Source organism: Pelodiscus sinensis, chromosome 3 (assembly GCF_052426305.1).
Source record: "Pelodiscus sinensis isolate ZL-2025 chromosome 3, ASM5242630v1, whole genome shotgun sequence".
NCBI lineage: Eukaryota > Metazoa > Chordata > Testudines > Trionychidae > Pelodiscus > Pelodiscus sinensis.
The window spans coordinates 193,205,518-193,223,314 of record NC_143054.1 but is presented as its reverse complement, the minus strand read 5'-3'; the positions used below and the strand labels follow the sequence as shown (position 1 = coordinate 193,223,314).

Genomic DNA, 17,797 nt, shown 5'->3' with positions numbered 1-17,797 from the left:
AGGAAACAAACCGCAAGTGCACAAAATATTTATCAGAAACAAGAGTGGTTCCAGATATACATCTTAAAAGGCCCAGAGAGGGATTTTGCATGAGAATTAATTGACGAAATGTTAGCAAAATAGGAAATAAGGTGACTATAAAAAATCCCCGTATGTTTCAATGTAATCAATCTATTTATAAGAAATACGAGAGATTTCAAATGTGCAGATAGCAAGATGAGGTTCCTGAATCTCCATACAACACTCAGGCTGCTGTAATAACATATTTTTACTATGGATCCCATAATCTGTTGATAAGCTAATGCATTTCACCAGTCGCATGTAGTAATTAATTAGCACTTGAAATAGGTGGCAGGTTGCTGAACAAATAACAGGCAAAGTTCCTTTACCAAAAAACTTAAGTCTAACAGCCTTATTTGAGGGCCCGATTAACTTCAGCAATCCATCAATTTAATTGAGGTTACACTTGCATAAAGCAATCTGGTCCCTCAAGAAGCAATGCGTGATGGTCTGTTATTAACGTGGATAAAACTAAGTCTCTGGCCATTTCCATCAAGCAGCGTCCAGCACCAGATTATAATTAGTTCAGAATTATGCTGCCTGGATGAGATATTGAGCAGGTGACAACTGCCGTATACTTGGGAAGTGTCATAGACAGTGCTGGAGGATGCTCAGAATATGTAAATACTCATAGAGTAGCCCCTACTACTGGGTTTTGGCCTCATCTGGGTATGTCTACACAAGTCTCCAACCAGCTCATAGTCATAGTATTGAAGGCCAGTAGGAACCATGCGATTATATGTACTCTGACTTCCTGTATAACATAGGTACCAAAACGACCCAAAAGGGAGAGACACTTGTGCTAGCTTTACTGGCGTTAGCACGCTAAAAATAGCAGTGTCGAGGTTGTAGCTTGGCCGGCAGCTTGTGCTCTCAAGCCCACCCAACACGCTGCCTCTGAGATTGGGTGGCCAACCTGAGTACTAACCAGAGCTGCAATGTCCACACTGCTATTTTTAGCATGAAGGCTCAAGTGGAACTACCATGAGCCTGCCTACCCAACTTGCTCCCAGCTATAGTACAAACATACCTTTAGTGGCCTCTGGGGGGGATGTCATGACATCACGCTTGCTACAAAGTTGTGGCTCTGTGGAATCTCATGCCAACTCCATGGTACGGCAGTAAAAGACGGGCACTCAGGAAGGTTAAAGAACGGTGGCCTGATGTTTTCAATTCTCGTCGTCTTTATAAGCTGCACCACATTAAATGGCAGGGCAAGATCAGAAATGGGAGTATTCAAAGCTGAACCCACTACGGACTCCATCGGTGCTTCATTGGTTATGGCAGCTTTCTTGGTGCAGACGTTATTAGGATGGAAGACCAACAAATTACAAAGCATCTGTAATAAAGATCTGGTGGTCATCAGAAGCTTTCATGATGTGATCTATTACCGCGATGGACATCAATTGAGCATCCAGCTAGATCTGATCAGAGATTGACCCATCCATGTACCAAACTGGGTATATCCTGTTGGGATTTACCATGATCATGACACTAGCACAAAACTTCAAGTTACTGTATCTCTTCATGAACTCATATACATGCTTCCACCAAGGATCCCTTTAAATACATATACAGAATGTATCTATTGCCTTTCATCAAGATACGTATTGACCAGCTAATGCATTTCACCAGTCACATAGTCTTAGGCCTAAACCCTGCAAACTCTTATGCACATACTTGACTTTTGTCACAGGAGTAGAGCCATCAGGACAATTTGAGCTTAATGTTACGTTCACATGTAAATGTTTATGGGGTCGGAAGTTAAGGGTGTATTCCTGCATCCACTGAAGTCAATGGCAAAACTTTTGGCTTAAAGAGGATCCAGATTAGGCATTATATTAAGACAACATGAATGATAGGAGACAAAAGAAGGGTGTAAGAAGGCTTAAAAGAAAGGTGTGATGCACTAATAGAAGATGTTGAGGTTGCCTGGGTTTGTAAAGGGCTCTGGGTGCTTTGCTGTGGGTTGCTCAACTATATAATTTTTCCATTTATAAACTAAAGTTCTTTGAGATCTTGCAAAGGCTGAGAGACTTGTTAAGGAATAACTGAAAATGTTGTCAAGGTGCTGGAATTGTGAAGGTGGGACCTTCGTACAGCTAAGTGAGATTCCGCTGCAAGAAGTGACTTTAAAGGGCTGGAGCAGCTGCTATGCTCATCCCACATGGGGCAAACTGAAATCTGAAGTTCTAGAAGGCCGGTCTGGTGGAAACCAGGGTTTAGCAGGCCCAGCTCTCTAACTTGCTGCAACTAAGTGAAACTGGCCAGCTGGAGCCTGTAGGGTGTTGCTACTGGAAGCTCTCTGAAGCCGATGGTGTCAGCGGTGGGGAGGGCATGCTACCAGGAGCCATGTTTGCAGGCAACTGGAAATTGGCACTGGTGAACAAGTCCTGTTCTCCTACCACCCTTTCTGCAGCTGCTGTTGAATTGGAACTCCTTTGGACTGTTCTTTCCCCATGGTAGTGAGTGTGATTTGGAAGGGCATCAGCGGGCATCCGCTGAGCTTTGGATGTCCTCATCCGATGGCAGCTGCCACCAGAGGGACAACTGTACTGTTATCTAGCCCATTAAAAGACATGCCTGCACTTACATAGCCAAATTGTCCGTGTGCCATCATTGTTAGTTACTTCACATAAAAAGGTTCTTTGGACGTGATTCTCTAGCGGCCTGAATGTTTGCTTTTCATCTTTAGCCGCATTGCCCATATGTAGCTTGGGGAGGCCAGCTGTTAATGAATGGGCTCCGTTTGCTCTCATACTCATTTGTGCTTACTAAAAAAAGATTCTTGTTATTTCACCATCACGGTCATCAGCAGGGCAACGTTGTCTCTGAACATACACAGCTATTAATTTCCCATGATCAGAGACGGTATACAGTACTTGTGAACATGTATGGAAGGGCTACATTAAGTCCCTAGTTCAGTGCCACGTCCCAAGGAGGGGAGTTTTGCACTCATGAATGTCCTTTGCATCCTTTCCATGGGGCCCTATGTTGCCCCCTTTCCCCTGGGAGCTCTTTGAGATCTGCAGAAGCACCAGGGTGATGTGGGCAGGACCGCTGACACTGCAACTAGTCTGAGTTTTCCTGCTCCAGCCCCTCGATAGCATGGCCACTGCTGGAGTGCGCTCCTCAGCGGGTGCCCCCCGGATCCCGTTTTCAGGTTCCACATCCCAAAGGGTTGTGGGAGCCCCCAACCTCCCTGAGTCCCCTTATCCTTCTTATCTTCCAATAGTGCCAGCTACTTCCCTTCGGAGGCTGGTGGTGCTGCCCACAGGGCAGGCAGGACTTGAACCCTTAACCTCTACCTCCAGGGAAGATACATTATCCATGTAAATGAATGATGACAGAATAAGCCATGACTGAGCACATAAACCTTGCAGGGCTGCTGCGATTTGATGCTCGGGCACATTGGTCCTTCCAGCATCTCTCCTTCCCACCCTCTGCTGTCACTTCCCATAGCTCTGAGAGCCAAGTCCCGCAGATGGTTCTCCACAGCATCATGAAGGAGAGCAGGTAGAAGAACAGCGCCATTGAGAGGACACTCCCTTGCTATGCCAACAGGCTTCTGCTTGATGGCAGGACTAGCAGAGCCCTTAGCGAGAAACGCTTACTGTTCAAATTAAAGAAGAACAAATTGCTGCCTATAGATCACTTGATCCCTAAGCTCTGCTCCTCAATTTCACTGTCCCTGCTCCATCTGCTTTTTACAATGCGTGCTCCTCGGTTTGTAATGCCATATCCCTCTCAAACAGCTCTCTAATTAAGTGAGCTCAGAAAATGAGAAGCAGCGGAACAGCAGCACCGTTTGCTCTCTGTCCCCTTAATCTGGGAGTCCTGCATGCACTATTTCAGAAGCTAAATTGAGGTCACGGACATGGTGCGTATTTGTTGTTTGATGCAGTCATCAAAGCCCCAAATCCGCTACTCAGAACCGTCTTTGGGCATGTAGGTCAAACATTTGCAGGCATGAAAACGAGTATGTGGTGTTTTAGCTGGCTCAGAGATGTGTGGGAGCAAATAAAAAGTGGCTTCAGGCACAATATTTCACTGACAGCCATATGCTTTTCTCAGGGCACAGATTTATCAGCTCACGGGTGTTGAGGAAACAAACAGTTGTTCCTGGCGGCTTGCGAAAATGGAAACGTGAACCTGAAACACTCAGACGTCGCCACTGATTTATTATACCCCACTCCCAGTGCAGTCCCACCTTAATCATCATCACTACCGTCGCTGCTTTAGCACCTGCATTCAAAATGACTGCTGTTTATCCCATACAAGGCGTGGAAGAAATGAACTTAATTGCTTCATCCATCAGTCAACCAAATGGCAGATGGAGAATGTTCAGACAGAATTAAATACTATGCTGGGTGCTTGCTGGAGCCCACAATCATTATGGATGCAAGACAGTTTTTGACACAAGTTTTTGAAGCATTTGCCTTTAAGGATCATATTCTCCATGCTTGGCTTCTGCCAGGAAGGGAATTTTCTCTATGCTTTTTAAACACCATCCCTTTAGATCTTTTGAGGTCAAAGAAGATGGGGTGGGGGATCCTATTTCAAAATTTAAGAGGATCCCAGCTCTGTACAGACTGGGGGAGGCCCCACATATGATATCTGCCTTCCAGGTGGTTGCATTAGCCTGGCTCTGATGGAGTTGCCAGGACCTGTTCTCCAGACCAGCCATTTGGTGCCTTGCAGAAATTTGGATGGGTGAGGGAGAAAAGTAGCTGTAATCCACATTTATGGCCCACCTCCTTTGGTGCCAGTCCTCAAAAGTAGCCTCCCCAAAGATGTTTTAGACAGCAGGCCCTCAGCCAGACTTTCCTGCCACATGCCCTTTTTCTTGACATAGCTTCTTATGCTAGGCTGGGGTGGAATGGGATCTGCTACCTCCATCTGCCACCTGGGAATTCCCCTATTGTATTGGGATAACCAGTTAAGCTACTGACTCTGTGGCTCCTTTCTGATAGCCTGGCAAAAAGCACCAGGCCCTGACCAATAGATACCTCTCTGTTGTCACTGAGCAGCTGTGTGATAAAAGTTGTCCCAGTGAGGTTAGGATTGGCATGCAGGATTCTGTTTCTATTGCCACAGATCCCTAGCTAGGCCATATAATTCCTCTGAGTGCTGAAGAGAAATCGGGCTAGGATTTAACCCTCAAGTTACTAAACCAGAGTCATCTTCAGCGGCCTGTTCTTCCAGCACTGACAGTCTTAAATCTTACTCCCAGTGCTGCCTGCATGCAGGATAGACGGTGAACATATGTGTCTTTTGTACGCAGCTGCCGATTTGTTACCATGTGCTTAGACTAGTGCTGAGATTTTCTTAACCATGGTGTGCTACTGAGAACTAAAGGCTGTGTCTACACTGGCTACTTATTCCGGAAAATCAGCCGCTTTTCCAGAATAACTTGCCAGCTGTCTACACTGGCCGCTTGAATTTCCAGAAAAGCACTGACGATCTCATGTAAATTCATCAGTGCTTTTTCAGAAATACTATGCTGCTCCCGTTCGGGCAAAAGTCTTTTTCCAAAAGACTTGCACAAAAGGGCCAGTGTAGACAGCATAGTATTGTTTTCCGCAAAAAAGCCCCGATCGCGAAAATGGCGATCGGGGCTTTTTTGCGGAAAACCGTGTCTAGATTGGCCACGGACGCTTTTCCGCAAAAAGTGCTTTTGCAGTAAAGCATCCTGCCAATCTAGACGTGCTTTTCCGAAAATGCTTTTAACTGAAAACTTTTCCGTTAAAAGCATTTTCGGAAATTCATGCCAGTGTAGACGTAGCCAAAGTGTTTTAATATGGGATGATCTGATTCCTGTAACTAATTAACCCATTTGCACTACCTGAAAGATAAAACAGTTTTGCTGGCAAGATTGGGGAAGAGGGGAATGAATTGGATTTCAAGTACTAAGACTTGACAGAAAATCATGATTTTACTCTTAAACTCAACAAGACAACTCTGAGTGCTATGAATCTGGTCTTATTCAGCATTGTGGGGATTCATCTCCTCCCCCCCGTACACTCCGTGTGAACTGCAATCTCCTGGTAACTTGTGCTGACAGCACACTAGGGTTTTTCATGTGATCCATGTTATTTTTGTTCTTGGTAAAAGCAGAAGCTCATTAGATCATGCCCAAAGTATGCAGAGGTCTTGAGAGGTAGGTCAGAATAAGTTTCTGCATCAATGCTTAGTAATTCTGTTGCCCCTAGTTGTCGATGGTTTGTTTTTTTTTAGTATTGACCTCTTAGAATGTGTTAGCTTTTAGTACGTTCAAAACTAATCTTTGGGCATATATAGCATAAAAATTATAAACTATATAAATAACAGCATTTATATTCTTCCCTTCATCCTTTTTCCTTGCTTTAAACTGAATGACCTATGCTGGCTTTTCCTCCCATATTCCCAGGCAGTGCTGAATACATCTCTCCCTGGTCCATGACCAATTTCAAACAGTGATTTCAACCAAGAGCCCTGAAGACTCTTATTGTACAGCAGAGAGGCAGATAGGTCCAAGGGTTGAGTCTTGAGCAAGAAATCAGGTGCTCATAATTCCAGTGTTGGCATGAATTTAGTGTGTGTCTGTGGGCAAGTTATTTAGTTACTAACACGATAGGAATGTTAAATGATTAACCAGGAAGCATACTGGTAGACAAGAGGCTTATTAGTATGATCACCAGTTAACCGGCCCTTGCCCATGTACTCCAGCAACAGCCAGCCATGCCAAGCCAAGCCAAGCCAGAGCTGCCCTGCCTGCTGTGGGACCAACAGTAGGACCTCCCAGCTGCCGCAGAGATCCACAGCCGCATCAAGGCCACGTACTGAGCCATAGGTTAACATGGTTAGCCGATTATGGACGATCGTTTAACCAATTTAAGATTTCGTCTAGGGATGGCCCTCACACTCACCTTAGTACTACATTAAAGATGACCTAAATTGCCGATAAGGAAGTTACATCCATACCAGGAAGAGAATGTTACCATTGGAGTTGCGATGGCACCAGAATAAGCAGCTATGGATCTAGACACGGAAATGAAGTTTTCTGGGCAAATCCTAATGAAGTTTACAAATTCTTGATGAATAAAATCCGTTAATAAGAAACCTATAACCAAAAATGAATAAAGTAGAGGTGAATCTATTTCATTCACCCATATTAGGTGCTGGAGCTCCTAGAGGGAAGGTGCCTTAACAGAAGTCTTTTTTTTTAAAGGCTCATGAAGCAAGACTCCAAGGAGCAGACCTGAGAATACTATAGATAATCCATGTTACACCTTGAATCCCCCAGAAGTATATGTCTAAATGCAAATTCTGGCATCTGCCCATACTTGAACTAGATGGACAAAATCATAGAAACCACACACAGAAACTAAATCTGCCCCCCACAAAATATAGTTTGCATGGTTTTTTAGGCACCTACTCACTAAACCAAATATGAAATTAGAGAGACTGTTTCAAGCGGGAAAAGTATTTGCACTAAATGTCCTTTTGGTTTATATCTGCAAGGCAAGACTTCCACGAATATCAAAAGATATGATTAGAAATAGGCCAAAATTAGAAAGTCTCTTCTAAACCCTTGTGTATTGCTGCAATAGGGCGTATGCCCCTCACTGGCCCTTTAAGGGGTTAAAACCCAGCTCTGGGTGGGGGCTGGAAGGCTGAAGCTATGGAGCAAGCAGCTGCAGCCCATTACTGCCAATTAGGGCCCAGCTGTGGGCTGTATAAATAAGGGCTCCAGGAGGGAGGAAGGGAGAGACTCACTCTTGGTCTGGCTGGGGAGTAGGAGGGACCTAGCTGCCAGGGAAGCTAGAGGCATCCTGATTTAGAGTACGCCTGGGGAAGCTCTGGCCAGGCAAGCAAGGCCTCAGGGTACTAGGGCTGTGGGGAAGCAACCGGGACAGGCAAAAGCAGCCGGTCCATACCTTCTTGCCAATGTTGAGTGGCCATTTCAGAAGGCAGTTTGCCCCTGTGGCCTGGGCTAGATGAAGACCACTAGTGGGTCACTGAGGCAAGGTGGGTGTAGGGGGAGGGGGAGGACTCCAGAGTGGGGAGGCACTGTGGCAGGGCAGTACCCAGGTAGAAGGGCACCACGGTCTGGGAGAGAGGTCGGGCCTCATCTAGAGTGGTGGAGAATAACGGTATCAGTGAGTGAGACACCAGCCAGAAGGGGGCACTCCAGCACCAAAAATGCTAATTCCCTGAGTGACCAGCTGGAGGCTCTCATGGTGCTGAGTCCACCCTGTTACCATTGCACAAGAGTGTAGATCCACATTCCTCACATCCCACTTTGCGTCCATTGCAGGTCAGATCCCAATTGAAAAAAGCAAGTGGGTTATAGCCAAAACGCTACAAGTCATTGTCACCAGGTCTTCAGCTACAATTGCAGAAATCTCACCAGATTTTAATGCCCATACATCCAAAACAGAGCCCACGTCTTAATTCGGGTTTGAACCTAGACCAAATGTAATGGAGAGCTGAACACCATCACCTCACGCAGAAGCTGAAATTGATTCTATTCCAGGAATTGTTTTGGTGACGTTCTATGGCTTGTGTTCTACAAGAGGTCAGACTAGATGCTCACAGTGGTCCCTTCGGGCCTTGGAATCTGGGCATCTAGGAGCAATAAGAGAGCAGCTCAGAATGATAAACCTGTCAGGGATGTGACAGTGGGATTTCTAGGTCCTACGTCATGCTGTGGGTGTCTCCCCAATAAGCTAATCCTATTATCCGCAGTAAACGATCATTGTAGTCCAGTGGTCACCAACCAGTCGATCGGGATCTACTGGTTGATCTTGGAGCCTCTGACAGGTGATCCTGACTGGTTTGGCCAAGAGGCTACGAAGTGCAGCACGTCAACTGCCCCTCCCCCCACTGCTGTGCATCTCCTGTCCTTTGCCTTGGAGCTGCCCTCCATCATCCCAGAGCCTCCTGTTTGCTGTGCAGAGCAGGGAAGGGAGAGGAGGGGGTGCTGATGTCAGGGTGCCCCCCTCCCACCCTGTAGTCTGTCTCCACAGAACGGATGTGGGGGGCACAGGGCTTGGGATGGAGGGAATTTACTGGATGCTTTTCAGGGCAGGGGTGAGCCTGCCTTAGCCCCATTGCACCACCACCCATGAGCCCTCTGAGATAAGCAGTGTCCAGCTGGAGCCAGCTCCCAACCTCTGCCCCAGTCATGAACCCCCTCCTACACTCCAAGCCCCATCCTAGCCTTGAGCTCCCAGTCCCAAACTCCCTTACAGAGCCTGTACCCTGAACCCCCTCGTGCACTCCAACTCCCTGCCCCAGGCTCAGCACAGAGCCCCTTTCACACTCCAAATCCCTTAGCCCAAGACAGAACCTGCACCCCAACCCTCTGCCTGGTCAAAGGAAGGGAGGACAGGGGAGGGAGGGAAGATGGAGTGAGCAAGGGTAGGGCCTCGGAGAAGGGGCTCAAAGGAAGTGGGGGAAAGAGTATTTGGCTTTGAAGTAGATCCTAGATTGCACTTCAATTCAAAAAGTGATCTTGAGCTTAAAAAGTGTGGAGACCACTAATGTAGTCAGTGCTGCGGTCCTACGACATGGAATATTTCGTCATTGGAGTAAGTTCAAAGACTTGTATTCGGTACATCATGTTGGTGTTCACAGAAACGTGTGGATGCCTGCTTCTTAATTAAGGTTACTAATATTGTCGTGTACAAATGCATTGAATTTGGAAAGGATTTTAATGCATCCTAATTATTTCCCTGTGCAGAGCTCATAGCTGAGAGCTAAGAGCAACTATAGCAAGTATTAACAGCTACACCTCATTGAAGATTCCAATAAAACACAGCACTTAAGAAATGACTGCTTCATACAGCTTGACACTGATCCTCTTGCCAACTCTTCTCTTAGGGTATGTCTACACTAGCCCCCTAGTTAGAACTAGGGAGGCTAATTTAGGCATTCGAAGTTGCAAATGAAGCCCGCAATTTAAATATCCTGGGCTTTATTTGCATCTTCCCGTCCGGGCGCCATTTTTAAATCCCCTTAGTCCGAACTAACTTCCCGCGGCTACACACAGCAGTCAAATGTTAACTTGAACTAAGTCATTAGTTCGAGTTAACTGTTACACCTCATTCTTACTTCTGGGTTGGGGAGTTTATGGCAGGAAAACCTCAGTGGTTTCTGAACTCCCCCACTAGCCTTCTCACCAATCTGTCAGGTTTTCGACCTAAGTATAGTCCACATGCTGGTGACATGAGTCTATGATCTCCTCTTGGTCACAGAATCATAGAATAATAGGGATGGAAGAGACCTCAAGACGTGGGCAGTCGGTGAAGGCATGAGCCTCTCCCGCTTCAGCTAAAAACCAGCTGTCTCTCAGCTAAAGCTGTAGAGCTCACTCATTCTCTCTCTCTCTCTGTAAGGGGTCTAAGTGCCCCTAGATGGGACATGAGCCACACCCAGCAGGCATGTGGGTTTCACTAGGAGAAAAATTATTTTGGTGTGAAGCTATGAAATGCTCACTTTTTAGCTTAATTTTACTTCTGTGAGTAAATTAAGACACAAATTACGGCCCTGTTTCTTCAAAAATGTTTGCATGTGCTTATCTGTAACCAAGTGAGTGGTCTTCTTTAAACCCATGGGAGTTATGGCGGCAGTGTGGCCTAGTGGCTAGATGACTGGATTGGGACACAGGAGTCTATTGCCGGCTCTGCTTCTGGATGACCTTGAGAATGTTACTTAGGCCTAGATCCATAAAGAGATTCAGGCACCTAAAGACTACTTTTCAGCCTTCGTTATAACCATTAGCCCATCTCATTAGCTTATTCACCTAGGGTACATCTACACAGCAGCGTCATTTCGGAATAACTGAAGTTATTTCACAACAACAAAATGCGTGTCTACACAGAAGCCGTTATTTTGAAATAATGTCAAGATGGAGAACTTCTTACTCCAACTCCTGAAACCCTCATTTCATGAGGAGTAAGGGAAGTCAAAGGGAGAGGGTTCTCCCTTCGACTTCCTGCAGTGTAGACAGCGCCAAAAGCTGAATTAAGCTACTTAGACTTCAACTACACCATTGACGTAGCTGAAGTTATGTATCTTAATCCGACTTTTGCCCTGCTGTGTAGACGTGCCCCTAGGAGGTAAATGACCCTGGGTCAGTTCACCCTCTGAGGAGAAGAAGGGATTTCAACAGGGCCAAAGGAGAGTGTCTATGCTATGGGACATTCTGTCGTGGTGCTCTCTCAGTTTCTTCTGGTGAAGCTATTCCACTTTGGATCAATAATTAAATATGCCTTGGGCCGGAGAGAGTTTGAGAATGACTCTGACTCCGCAGTCCATTGCTAGGGGCATCTCCTGTTCCTCTCCCTTCTCATCCAGAGGGAGCAGTTCATCAGGAGTATCCCCTACCTCAGGCGTGTACCCTAATGACTGGGCTAAAGGTTGTAAGGGAGGCCTTCTCTCTCCCCTTGTCCCCGTCCCCCGCCGTTTTGTATGGAGTTAGGCATGTGCTGCCATTTCTCCCAAGAAATGGCTCAGGCTTCTGATTTCAGGAAAGGTTTCCCAGCCATGGATCACAAGGGGAGGTAGACATTCACCTATGTGAGAGGGGACATTGAGGCAGCAGCAGTGACCAGGAACCCGGGTCCTTTACATCACCCCGCAGCACGCTCTGGACAGCTCGCAGGACTGGCTGCCCACAGCTCCGCCCCTTCCACCTGAGGTCCCGCCCCTCCCAACGTCACCAAGGAGCCTATCGAGGCAGTTGCCCCCCCGCCTCTCTGAGGATTAGAATACATCTCTCTCAATGGCATCTCACATTGGTTAATTTAGGCAGCTCCTTGCCTACTGTGTTAGCTTTTGCGGATCCCACTTTCAGGCATCCCTCTCTCTCCATGCGTTGTAGAGGAAGCTAACCCACCGTTTATGAATTCCAGTGATTTTTTTTTCAAGGTGCCTCAGTTCCTTTTGGGATCTGAGTTTTAATTTCTTTGTGCCTCAGTTTCCCCATCTATAAAATGGGGGCAATGATTCTGACTTCCTGCATAAAGCACTTTGAGATCTACTAATGAAAAGAGCCAGGTATAATAATTATTATTTATTGCTCCCAGAAGTAAAATTAAGCACATGCAGGGTTTTGGTGCCTATGACTGGCATCAACAAAACAAACACAATGTAAATGTTGCATTCGCCTTCAGCTTTGCAATGATAATTAATACATATGATAATTAGGATCAAGCTTTGTGTGATAATTAATAGGTGTATGGCAATTATTAGGTGCATCCTAGGGATAGCCCTAAAGTGATCAACTGAATACATGCACCAAATCATGTACAAATGACAACTGGAAGTGGGTGAGTTTGTACATTTTCCCCCTCCTGCTTGTAGGGTCCCCATGCTATAGGTTATTGCGCCCCTCAGACATGATTTAAGACAGTTTGTGTTTTGTTTTTGTTCCAGTTACAAGTTGAACTGGATCAGGAATATCAAGACAAATTCAAAAGGCTCCCTCTGGAAATTCTGGAGTTTGTACAGGATGCGATGAAAGGGAAAATCAGTGACGATGGAGACCACAGTTCTACCCCTTCCTCCATGCCATCTGACAGTGGAAAAATGAATCATAAACCTCTGCAAAACGAAGAGGAAACAGAAGAAAATAATCCAGAGAAAATGTTTGATACTCCTTTTTAACTCCCCATGCAACAGTTATTGTGCCAGGGCATGCTACCCCTACCCCTCTGCTGCCCATCCTCTGTTTTCCTGTTGTGAGCTGCCACATAACAGCTTCTAAATGCAGGAGGCACCTGTATTGAAGTGCACATTTTAAAAAGAAATATTTTATAAAGGTATTGTGCAAAGGTCTTCATTCTCGTTCATTGCTTTATTATGATACTAAAGCTTAGTGCAGTCAGAGTAGGGAATGAATGTGTTAATACTACCCCCAACCCCAATTTACAATGGGTAATTTTTAGGCCAATTGCACTGTTAAGATAGTTTAATGAAGACCAGTGTATTGTACAGAGGCAAATGTGCACGGATTTCCTTTTAAAGTGCCAGTGCAGTGTGTCCCAAACTTAATACTGACCTTACAAAATTATATGACCATACTTAACCGTTTTTATTTCCTACTTTCTAACTGCACCTTGACAGCTGTGTCATCATGTTACATTTGCACTGAAACATTTGATCTTTTTTAGTTTTGCAAGCACTGGTGGCTTGCCATCTTGCTATTATGTTTATCACGTGGAGAGAAATATATTTGCTGCTGAAAAAAATCCTTCATTGGAAATATGGTGATTAGAGTAAGTTTAAAACCAAGAGTTGGACTCCGTCTGCATAGAGAAAGAGTGTGTGGGTTTGTCTGTCTGTGTGTGGTACACTTTTGTGAATGCATCTGTATTTATGCACATGTATACACACACACACATGCATAGAATGTATGTATTTGCAGTCTGTCTGCTCTCAAGACAAAACAAAAGGTTTCAGGGAAACGGAAATAGAAAACCTTTATAGATCATAACCTCTGGGTTACAGTGATATTACACAAACATTAAATTATAACAATCTTGTTGTGGAGTTGGTGGTGTAAATTGAAGAACATTTAGCAAATAAATTTGATATATATTTTGCAGACTTGAAAGTATTGATTTTAAGTATCATATTTTATGCTTACTAAATTTGATAAGAGTTATAAAAATGTTTAAAACTACAGGATTTGAAAATTTAAGAACATCTTCCATCTTTTTTAAGCCTGCAGTTCAATTTTACTGATATCTGATGTTTAAAAGCAAGTTTTAAAACCCCACCATTCTGATAGTTAACAGTTAATCTGTTTATCTTTACTTTAACATAAGAACTATCCAAGTTTATGTACTGTATGATATCCATGAGAGAAATAAACTGCATATTTTCAGAAAGCTATATAAAATAATTAGTAAGACTTTCTGAAAAAAAATCAAGATATTTGAAAAGGGAAAGAAAAATATTATTCTCTGGCATCCCCAATTAAAGAGGACATAGGGTATGAAAATATTTATGGCCTGATTCTCATTTACTCTAAGGCCACTTTATACTGCTCACCTCATGTAAAGGAGTCCTAATGTGAGTATACATATAATTAATTCTCTTCTACTTTACAGCCCCTTTATAGTACCAGAGCAGTATTTATAGTGCCAGAGCAAAAGGGCCACTAGGCTACATCTTCACTGCGAGTTCTTCTGGCAGAAAATATGCTAATGAGATCGTGACTTATGCTAATGCGTCCCTCCTTAGCATAGTTTCTGCGGGAAGAACTCGCAGTGAAGACGTAGCCTCAGTGTAAATGAGAAACAAGCTCAAAATGTGTAGATTTTCATACTTAGACCACAGTCCTGCAAGCACTCGCACAAGTAACTTTATACACGATTAATCCTATTGGATTCAATGAAAGTCCTCTGTGGGTAATAATGCTTGCATCCATGTTTGCAGGATTTGGGCTTTAACTTGTATTTTTAAATAAATACATTTAAATGGTCTAATAGTAACATAGCAAAGTATTTTAATATAATAGCAGTTAAGTTACTTTACTTGCTTTCCCTCAGGATTTTAGTATTTTAAGTAACTTATTTTATTTAAATTTAAGCAATAAATACCGATCAAGCTTAAGTTTTGAGTTAAATACTCTATGTGTATATATATATAAGTTCACATTTTAGAAAACAGACAGTATTCTGATGTTTCTTTTTTAAACCTAGAGTAGGCAGAAAGAAAAATTGTACATCCTTTGGAGATCATATTTTGGATTAAAGTATTCTGGTTGATGATGATTACACTAATTTAATTACCATGAAACTCAAAAGTCTGACTTTCAGCTTGATTTTAGAATTAACATTCTACTTTTGCACTTTGAAGATTGACATTCAATAAAAACTTAGAATGGAAATTTAATGCTGCATTTTATAAACTGAAAATGAAATAGGTTGTTGGAATTATAGAATGGATATATTAATAGCAGTGTTCACAACAATACTGAAGACTATTGCGTTATAGTAATCATTGCCTTTGGGTAAAAATCATGACTCCCCTGAAGTTCATGGGAAAATTTCCAGGGATTTTAGGGTAGCCATGGCTTTACCAGTAGTCTTCAAACAGACTTGGGCAAATACAAATTAGCCTTTTGTTTATATTTTTAAAAAGTTAATGATTGGACTAAGTATACTATCAGTTGTAGTCATTTTACAGTATATTTGTATTTGATCATTTACTGTATTCACATTTTTTATATCTGTACAGTGCTACTTTTTGCAGTTGTAGGGTAGTGTGTAATACTGTACACCTTGCATTGTTCAGATTATTACAGTCATACAGATATCATTTAATATTACTTGAATAAGTAAGGTAATGAAAAAGGGTCTTTATGATGTGCAAGTCTTGTGCCTTTTATGTATTTGCCTTGTTATGTGTTGAATGTGTGGAAATGCTGTACTGTGGACCTTTCAGTTGTATAGAATAGAAATCTCTATATTAAATTAGATTGTGCACTTCAAATATCTTTACACTACTGAGAATAGATTGGTTTTGGCAGTGTAAGCAGAATTTTAAAAGTTCTAATGAAATGCCGGACATTTTGGATTTAACATGTTCATAATTATGTTAATTAATGCTCATGTATTATTATTATTATGCATTCATTAAAAGATAACTAAAGGGACATTGCTTGCCTTTCTTTCAAATCAATGTTGCTCTTGTACATTGTATGAATAGTGTCTTGTGATTGATTGGACTTTGGTGATTGGCTTTCAAAAAAAATCAGACAAATATTTCGGTTAATATGTACGTATTTTTGTTTCTCAATCTGATTGTTTATGATGCATAATTCACATTTTTGTAAGAATTCTATGCAATTTTGTGGCATGATGTTTCTTCCATTTGTAATTTTATGTGCTTTCATCACAGATCCAAAGGACAATTAAAATTTTCTTAACACAAAACTGTTGCTGTGTTTGTTTATTACTGGCTCTAAGAATTTACTTTCCACCTGCTGAGCCCTTTGGTGACTAAAGGGGTAATTGTATGAGAAGCAGATAATGAATCTTTCCTGCATGTTCTCGGTGCTCTCTTTACAGAGAGGAGAAAAGAAAATGTCACACAACCAAAAAAAAAAAAAAAAGATATATTTGCCAAAGTTCTAAGCCAGTAAAGCACAGGAAAGAAAACATGCTTTCTAACTGCCTCTCTAGAAAGCAAGTGATTATGTTACATGGCAAGCTTTTATAGAATGGGGAAAAGGGAAATAGCAATCAATATAAAACTAGAAGTTACAAAGCATAGAAACTTGATAAGGGAAGATATCAGAAAAAAAAATCCATGGCTGGCTGGGCCAGTTACAATAAGGTGTCTAAGTATATTTTAGTGCCATGGGGCATATTAGGAGGACCACTGCTGGAGGCCTCACAGTCCTGCTTCCCCCTGCCCCAGAGGAGCATATGAGAAAACCTCCAGTCAGCCTAGAGAGGCCTCAGGGGAAGCAGCGAATCAGCAAGGCTGCTGGAGTGGCCAATCGGGCCAGGAGGTCCAAATAAAAAGAAGCTGTGGAGCCCGAGTAGTCAGTTACTGCCTGGAGCTGAGAGAGGAGTGGAAGGAGGCGGGCGCTGGCTAGAAGACCAGCAGGACTGAGCACTACCAAAGCCTAGAGAAGCTGAGAAGGAGTTTCTGGCTGGCTGTAAGAACTGACCAAGGGCTTGGCCCAGAGCCTAGCCAGAGCAAACAAGGGTACTGTGATGGGCCCAAATGGTCTGGTTAAAGACGGAGCCCACCAAGGGCACACTATTGAAGGATACTATGATAGACCCTGTTGGAGTGCTACAGAAGCAATGTCTCCTCTGAGGAAGCCTTGATAGAAGGTAAAAACAGAGTTTTTGTTCTGTTCCACCTGCTGGATGCATGAGATTTGGCTGGAGGGTTGAGTCACTAAAGCTCGACTGAAGAAACCAGTGGCGGGAGGTTGCTCGCAAGCTGACGCCATTACACTTAAGAACAAAAGTAATACTAGCAATAGTATAGACCCATTATTAGCTGGAGATGATACAATTGTAATGACAATGCAGAAAAAGGAGAAATGTGCAAGCAATAGCTCCATTCTGTATCGGGAAAGAAGCGGAGTGATGTTAAATTGGCAGGCCCAGAAAACTTGCCTCCAAGAGTTCCAAGTGAGATTATCTCTGGCTGCCATGGGGCACAACTCACCACTGCAGCGCCTGCTGCTGGTAGCCCCAGGGAATTAGCTTAAGCAGCAGCAGGGCGCTTCCTTAAAAGCTCCTCTCCAATTGGCCAGGGCAAGTTCCCTCCAGCCTGCCTTAACCCCTCCTGGTCAGTGTGGGGCAGTCAACCCACCACACTGGCCCTTTGCCAGATTTTAATAAATCTTGGGATATCATGGAAATTGCAGAAGGCAGGAAAAGTGTGAATGTTGTGCCAGTTTTCTAAAACGGCATGTAGGATGACCAGCATAACTATAGACCAGTTAGTTTGATCTGAATCCTCAGCAAACTGAGGGTGTGTCTAGACTACAGAGTTTTGTCGACAAAAGTGGACTTTTGTCGACAAAACTATACCTGCGTCTACACTACCGCTGAGTTCTGTCGACATAACGTCGACAGAATTCAGCAGTTTTGTCGACGCTGGTAAACCTCATTTTACGAGGCATAACGCCTTCTGTCGACAGAGTTCTGTCGACAGAAGGTGTTATTGCATCTAGGGTTGTGTCTAGACTACACGGTTTTGTCGACAAAGCAGT

General features: G+C 43.6%; 1 protein-coding gene across 3 annotated transcripts in view; it reads left to right on the top strand.

Moving 5' to 3' along the window:
- Positions 1-16,010, top strand: part of PLCB1 (phospholipase C beta 1) — a 698,632-nt gene extending 682,622 nt beyond the window's left edge. For 2 of the 3 annotated variants that reach the window (XM_075925686.2, XM_075925693.2), the window contains one exon: positions 12,484-16,010. In XM_075925686.2, the coding sequence (XP_075781801.1) occupies positions 12,484-12,714 (231 nt within the window). In that variant the 3' untranslated portion in view covers positions 12,715-16,010. The remainder of the gene's footprint in view (positions 1-12,483) is intronic. The other variant, XM_075925689.2, reaches the window with a different exon arrangement.
- The last annotated feature ends 1,787 nt before the right edge of the window (positions 16,011-17,797 follow it).